A 7,694-nucleotide genomic window follows, 5' to 3' on the forward strand; every position below is an offset into this window, starting at 1 on the left:
TATAGATACCCTTGCTGCTGGTTGTGGCAGAGAGATCTGGGGGTGGGGAGCATGTGCTGAAGTCCTATCTCAATAGGAATATCAGAAGTTCAAGCCCTTGTTCAGGGCAGGGGGTTCACAGCTAGCCCCCATCTTGCAGCAGATGGTGTCTGTTACTGCTGCATGTAACTGCAGTCAGAGCCGAGAGGTGCCACATCACATCAAACCAATGCAGTGTCTGTTCGGTGATCGACATGTTCTTTGAGGACGTCACCCATCAGCCCTCCTCACTGATGACACACTGCGGAGGTGGTGGAGCAATTCAGCAGTTTCCTCCAATACTCTGCCTGCAGCCCTAGACACATGCATCTTGGTGAACCTCAGGAAAGAGGCTTGCTGTTGTCTGTACCTCCTTCTGGGACTCGCTGTTACGGGGCGTTCTGTTTTTAATCTGACGTGAAGAGCACCAAGGAGATAAAAATTAAAAACCAAAACAACACCAAAAAGCAAACCACCCAAAAAACCCCACCCCAAACCTTTTGCAGCCCAAGGGAATAAAATGTAATGTTTTATCGTCTGTTAAATCCTCATCAGCAGAACTCTCTATTAGCCTGTTGGTTTCTAGATATGATTAGCTCAGCGCTCTGGTTTTGGTACAGTTTGAAAAACTGACTTTGAGGGACATGACAGTCAGTGTAGCAGGTCTCCTCGGGCTCCTGTCAGGACTCGAGTCATACTTCCCTTGAACTGGAGACTGCTACAGGCTTCCCCATAAGCAAAACTTTGTTCTTTGTTGTCCTTGCAGAAGAAAGTGACTTTTCAGTGATGTAAAAGGGCTTGGCTAGCAATGTAGTAGGACAGACTGAAGCAGCATTTCAGGGGTAAATGTTGCCTGTCTGAGAGATTTCTCTGTCCCTTTTTTGTGCTGGGAAACAGTTTTCAGCCTTTTGTAACCTTACCAGGCAGATTCTGCAAATGTCTCCAGAAAACCTGAACAGAGACAAAACCTGTAACTTTAAAGACAGCCCCTCCCCCGTAGAATGCACTGAGTGCTGAGGTAAATAAGTGTCTGCAAAAATGATAGTACATTTTAAAAAAAAAGAGCAGCCCATCTATTTGAAAATTATTTTTGCTCCTCTCAGCCCTATTTGTTCTGGTAGGGTCAAGTGGCCTCTCTTGCCAGAACACAGTACATAGTCCAGCAACTTTAAGCATCCTTTCCGTGTAAATCCAGAGGCTTTTAGGACAACCTATCCAAACTCCTGAAATGCAAAAAGCCCTTCAAGCTTCTCCAGAAATGGCTTCGAACACATGTGACAGTGCAACAGCATCTCACTGAAGGTTGAGCTGAAGTTATGTAAGGTTTTAAGTCAAGTGCTACTACTGTTCCATTGACAGTAGTAACCATCAAATGGTTCTATGGCTGCATTTAGACCATGAGCACCCTTTAGGGATAATGCACAGATCCCTCATGCCACGAAGCTCAGGTTCACAGATTCCCCAGCTGTAATATCTCATTGCAAGTTTTGCATCTGGGAGATAGCATTGTTTTATCATCCTTCCAAGGTCGTTATAAATTCCACATCAGCTCAATCCCATCATTATTTACCGATAGGAGCAGTAACTTGATTGGCATGCTGACAGTGGGGTCTTGCAGTCCCCATTGACATTTTCAATCAAGGAAATAACATTTGCAAATTTTTACTGTCTGAGGCTTTTTAAAAATATATTACTTCCCAAGGCAGGAACAAGTGGTTGTAATTGTTCTGAGATCTGGGGCTTAATAGAGATGGAGCAATAAATTCTGCTGAGGTCTAATAAACAGGACTGTAGAGTTGCTCTGGTTCATTTGCTGAGATGAGGGAGCTTGCCCCAATTTATGGGAGTATAGCTTCTCTGGTACCAGCATGATTATAGACTTTCAGTTAATGCAAAACAAAGACTTGTGTACCTCAGACTGTACTGGTGCAAATGTCCTCCCTTCCCGCAGCCCCTGTATTAGGGGAGGCCCTTCATTTCCAGCAGTCTGTTGATTCTGTATAATCTAAATTAAAGCTCGTCAGTGTAGAATTGTTCAGGCATTAATTCTGTGACACCTGGTTCTGTATGATCAGTGCAAATACTTCCTCTCTACTTGGTCTCCATCCTGTTGGGTTTGTTCTTTGCATTTCAGGCAGTTTGGACTGTAAAACTACTCTGGCTTGGTAATGAACAACTTAATTATCATAACGATACACCATGTTGTGTTGGTGGTTTAGGTTGTAGACACTGCAGGGAGCATGCTTTAAAGGAAAAACATAAATTGGACTCACTGACTTAGAGAACACTTTGTTTTCTTTGTAGACTTTTTAAAGCCTGTAGTCTGAGTCTGAAGTGATCTTTCAAGTAAGGAGTTGAGAGAGATGGCAGGAGAGTTGTCTTGTATTTCCTGGGGTTTTGTTTTTCTCCAGTCCCTTACAGGAAGGATCCTAGAACACTTAATCTATGCAGAGGGCAAACACTTAAGTTGCTGCCCACTTACCTAGCTAAAGTACCAGCCCGAGAGCTGAAACAGAATGGAGCAGCCATGACCAAAGTTCCTTTTATTGAAGTAGAAACTGCATTTACTGAGCACCAGAATGAGAGAACAAAGCAGCAAGCTTGCCCCTAACATTCAAGATCAGTATCATGTATTGGATTAGGAAATCTCAGGCTTGCAGTAGCCTTGAGGACAGGGGAAGAAGGTGCTCCTCCAAACCAGCCAAGAACCTCTGACAGCAGCGCGTCTCAGAGGACCCCATCCATGCTGTGTGACTGTCATGTGCTTGATACAGGAGCTCACTGTTGTCCATGCTTCTCAACTCTCATTCCAGAGCCAGTGCACTAAATCTCTGCACTTCCAAATTTCAGAGAGAAAGCAAAAGGAACTGTCCAGTGGATTGCTTTACTGGCGATCCATGCTGTGCAGAAAGGCCAGTACAAGGCCTGATAGAAACCTGTAAGTCTCCGTGGAGTTGCATATTGGTAGTTGTGCCTCAGGTTTTATTTTCTTGCTGGCTCAGGCGAGGTGGAGAAGCATGTGTGATCGTGACTGCGACTGCTGTGCTAACCACAGTGTGTGTTCTCTTGTTTTTGTTTTCTGCTTTTTCACAGCAGAAGGGGCCCCGCCTCACCTACTCGACCTACCATAATCCGACCGGCTGAACCGTCCCTCTTAGATTTATAACTCGAGGCTGTAGACAGCTGGCGACGAATGCCGTGCTGGCGGCTTCCCCATTCCACCCTCCCTTCCACAGCCACAGTCACTCCTCTCATCCATCCCACATCTCTGCCTCCCACCACCCACCCCTTCCCGGTGTGTCGTAAAACACTAGCCTAGTGATCGAGCTCTTCGTCTTCACTCGTGCGTCCTGTATTGCTTTGTGAGCGTAGAGTAGCCTTCATTCAGTGGCGTGGATCCCTGAAGTACACAGGCTCCTTGGAGAGAGCAGCCGCAGGGACATCCTTAAGTCCAAGTGGTGGCTGTCCGTCCAGGAATTTCATCTGCCTGGTCTAGCCTGGATAAGTGTCCTGCCTGCATCAGTTAGCTGTAGCACCTAGGACTGATCTGTAGCTATTTTCTTTCCTTGTAGTTAAGAAGACGAAAGCGTGACTTAAAAGAAAAATACTGTCAAAACATGTGACACTGTTAGGAACAGATTAAATGTCCTGTGTATTAGTTTGACTTCTAAGGTGCAAAAATTCATGTTGGGAACAGTGCAATCAACCTTCTATCAAAGTCAGGCAGGGAGATCAAGAAAGGGGGGAACTCAGTGGATCGGCATAGTCCTGCTAGAGTGAAGCCTGAGATAGCGCACACACCTCAGCGTGCAGGGAGCACACGGACCTGCTCGCACGCAGCTCCCCAGAAGAGCTGGGGAAATCCTGCTGGTGACACACTGGCTCCTGCCAGCAGTTGTCTTGCATCATCATTTTTGGCTGACTTTCCTGAACCCGGCAGGGAGAGGGGAATAGATATGCTGCTCCCCCCTTGCAAACGGACAACCAAATGTTTTCAGGGAGTTCGCTGTGTAATGTTTTGTTGAAAATATTTCTGCTTTGAATAAGCACATCTTTCAGTGGTTTTTGGGTACTGTGGTGACTTCTTCCGTAGCCTTTTCTTCTTGCATGTGGATGGTACGTGTTTGGGGAAACTTGTAACCATTGTTGATCTCAATTCATCTCCTTAAGGTTTGGTTTTTACTTTTCATGTATTAAAAAAAAAAATATATACTTGAGAATTAAAAATATATCAACCCTGTACATCTCAGATGTCATGTCTCTGCCAGAGCTAAATGAGCCACCTGTGTTGCAGGCTTTCAGCCAGGCCTGATTCATATTTAAGTTTTCTTATTTCAGTGCTATTGATCTTTATTTCTGTTGTGGATCCTCTATTGTTCTGATGCCAGTTCCTTTCTGCATTTTAACTATTGTTTTACTACTTCTTCCTCTTTTCCTTCCCTTCCCCTTTTCCTTTTTTCTTTGTTTTTCTTGTCTTTAAACTCCAGCCGGCCGGGTAAGGCCAGTCCCTCCCGCCCGGAGAGCCCAAAACCACCATTTGACATGTAGGCCTGCTCCCTCTGAGACTCTTTGCCTGCCTCTTAGCTGTTCTGTCCTGGAATGGTCTGACTCGAATCTCACACATGGCTTGTTTTGTTTGTATTTTGTGACACACACATATCGGATGTGATTGTAGTGAAACTGTTTGTTTTTTTTTTCTTCCCAGCTGCTTAAAGGAGTTAAACAACAAGTATATTGTAGTAATGAGAAACATATCTTTACTGTTATAAATATCTATAAATATATATATATAAGATGAAGAATCTATATATGTCCAGGTGTTTAAAGCCATTTGTGCTTCCATGTGGATTTTAGGAAATACTTAAGTAGGGAAAGAATATCTATATACATATATATACATACACACACATCCAAAAAGTTAACCAAATCCCAATGTTGAGTTTTTGAGCTGATTGTTAAATTCTCTGCTGTGTGCAGTTGGGTTATTGTATTACCCCAGCCTTGTGGGTGAACCGTCTCAGTGCTGGTAGTAGCTGTGATGCAGTTTGTGATCTACCTGTCACTCTTGTTTATTGGATGAAATAAACTATCATTTCTGTATAATGAAGGTCTCCATGACTAGAATAAAACCATCTCTTTCTCTTGCTCTTTCTCTGGGTGATTTTCAAACTGTGTTTAATTATAACCTCATCTTTTCATCCCCTAGAACTTAAAAAGCTATACATGCGAGCAGGTGCTATCACTAATAGGGGAGGTGGAACAGATCTGCAGCAGCAGTGGTGTCCAGGAGCTGCAGTAGAGTGAAACAGCTTGTCAGATGTGGAAGGTAACTCCCTTTCTCCGTTGTAAAGGAAAATGCATGGAGGTGCTTCAGTGACTGGACATGCAGAAGGTGGGAGTTTTGCACACAAAATTGTGTGGTTCTTAACAAGATATTTTTGCCTGGGTTATTTGTGGAAGACAGCAAGCGGGTGTTGAGTTGTAGTTTCTCTGTCAAGTGGTGTTTGTTGGGCCCGTATCTGAAGTGCAGTCTAACACACATGGCCAGCTCCTACTTGGAAGTTGCTTTTAGGCTGAACTGGGATTTTTCCCCTGGAATAAACTCGGGAAGCCTGTTCCTGCTGCCTCTATGCCAAAACAGCAAGTGCTGCAGTCTCAGATCATGGTTGCCGTTTCTCACGGTGACAGCCATGTTTCTCCATAATTCCTGAATTTAGCACTGTCATCCCAGTGACTGCAACAGATTCGTGAAGCCTCTGTGTAGTGGGGCTGCAGCACTGCTTTTGCAGGAGAGACCAGGAGCACGGGGGGTGCTGACCTAAATCAGTGTAATACTGATTTCTGACTTAGCCCTGAGCGCACTCGGCTACAGCTGCCTGTGCTACTCAGGGCATTGCCCTCGTAACACTTTAATAAGCTAAAAATCTCCTTGAAGATTTTATTCATAGACACTGGTGTGGGTTGAGTGAACAGACTAGATCTCTCATGATTCCTTCCTCTGTGTGTTCTAGCTCTCTCTGCATGGTTTTGTGTTGTAACTGCAGCTTCTACACAACTGAGGCAATAACCATTGCTTGCCCTACCCTATTTTTTTCCTCGCTGCAACTGTTCCATCTCTCCCTGGTGCTATACATAGGGTTGTTCTTAAAGAATACTGTATTTTTGAAGGCAAAACTATGTATTTTTTCAAGTAAATATGAGTGTCTTACTTTGCAAAAGAAGAAACCTCTGTTGGTTGGCTGTCAAAAGTGCCTTCCAATGAGAATGCCCAGACATGATCAACTCCTGCCTGATCTACAGCCTTGTCACACAGTGTTCTCTTGCCAGTGTAACAGCTTTCCTGTTATTTGGTGCTTATGGCCTTTGAGAAGCATTTCTCTACTTTTTTTCAAATCAAGAAGGGTAGAGACAGTTTACTTGCTCCCATTTAAAGGTACTGGGTAGAGCAGTAGTTCCTGCTCTTAGTTCACTGTAAAAGTTCACTCTAAAAGTGGGTAAGGAAAACACTCCTAAAGGGAACAGGATTAAAAATGAATCTGAAGCTAGGGCCTGGATGTGAAACCTGAGCCAAGAGATGTCTCAGGCTTGTTAGCAGTCTGTCTACAGGAAAACATTGATGAAAGCTAAGTGAAATAGGGCATTGAGGCCAGGGCAGGTGTTTTTAATAAAGAATTCATTCTTTTTTCTGGCCCAATTTCAAGGTGCTCTCTGCAGAAGAAACACATCTAGTCAGTGCCCATCTGAATAAGTTTATTCAGAAAGCAAATTTGTAACAGGATTAAGTCACCTCTGCACCAGCCTGCCGACCTTCTTCACTGGTCTTGTCTCCTTCACAGTATCAGAGTAGAACACCCAATAAATAATTATCCCATTTATAGTAATGCTCCGTATTAAATCACAGCCTTGCTCCCATTAGTTCCGATACAGATTTATGAATAGCTCAAGCAGGCATGAACACTGCAAAAGGCTTAGTCTCTCTTCAGGGAATACACAGCATTTTACACAGCTCCACTCAGTACACACCCCTGCAGGCAGGAGCCTGGGAGCCCCCGGCACTGGTGCTGTGCCAGGAACTGCCCCCACTGGTGCCATTCGAATGAAAGGAGTTCAAACACCAGCTTCCAGCTTCCCCTGATGCATTCACAGGAAAGCACTAATTGTTCTGTGTACGATTTTTTCAGTTGTACAAGGAAATATCAAGATGAACCATTTTAGAAAAAAACCAACCCATACTTCACCTTCTTCTGGCACTCTTTACAGCAGCCTGGTAAAGCTTGACCACTTGGACACAGAAGAAATGAACCGTCTCTCTTTTTGTTGTGGACAAAGCCCAAAACTGCTATTGCATTCCTGTGCTTCCATCTCCCCTCTTGACCGCTGACCAGGGAGGCAGTGCCTGCCTGGGCTCCTCTGGTCAGAGTGCAGCACAGCTGTGACTGTCGGGTCCCTTAGACTGACCCTGTGGTTTTCCTTGTAACTCCCTTGCTGACACTAACCCTCCTGGCAAGGGCAGTTCTTGCCCGAAAGGCAGATTTAGTTGCAGGATATCCACCTGCAGTTCACTTCAGTGCTTGTACAGCCAAGGGCTCTGCTCTGCTGCTGCTTCAGGGCACGCTCTCCTCCCAGCATGGTTTGTTTTCTCCTCAGCATTAGGGTCTGGCTTCAGGGCAGTGCCA

At 44.7% G+C, this 7,694-nt stretch overlaps 1 protein-coding gene across 16 annotated transcripts in view; it reads left to right on the top strand.

Moving 5' to 3' along the window:
• DNM1 (dynamin 1) overlaps positions 1-5,162 on the top strand; it is a 69,483-nt gene extending 64,321 nt beyond the window's left edge. For 6 of the 16 annotated variants that reach the window (XR_004409841.2, XM_033011900.2, XM_033011890.2 and 3 more), the window contains one exon: positions 3,112-5,162. Coding sequence is in view for 8 of the 16 variants with exons in the window: in XM_033011890.2 (XP_032867781.1) it covers positions 3,112-3,184 (73 nt within the window). In the remaining 8 variants the exon portion in view is untranslated. The remainder of the gene's footprint in view (positions 1-3,111) is intronic. The other 10 variants (XR_004409842.2, XM_033011899.2, XM_033011892.2 and 7 more) reach the window with 3 other exon arrangements.
• Positions 5,163-7,694: the final 2,532 nt, after the last annotated feature.

The sequence above is a fragment of the Tyto alba genome, unplaced genomic scaffold (assembly GCF_018691265.1).
Source record: "Tyto alba isolate M040663 unplaced genomic scaffold, T.alba_DEE_v4.0 Super-Scaffold_11, whole genome shotgun sequence".
Taxonomy (NCBI): Eukaryota; Metazoa; Chordata; class Aves; order Strigiformes; family Tytonidae; genus Tyto; species Tyto alba.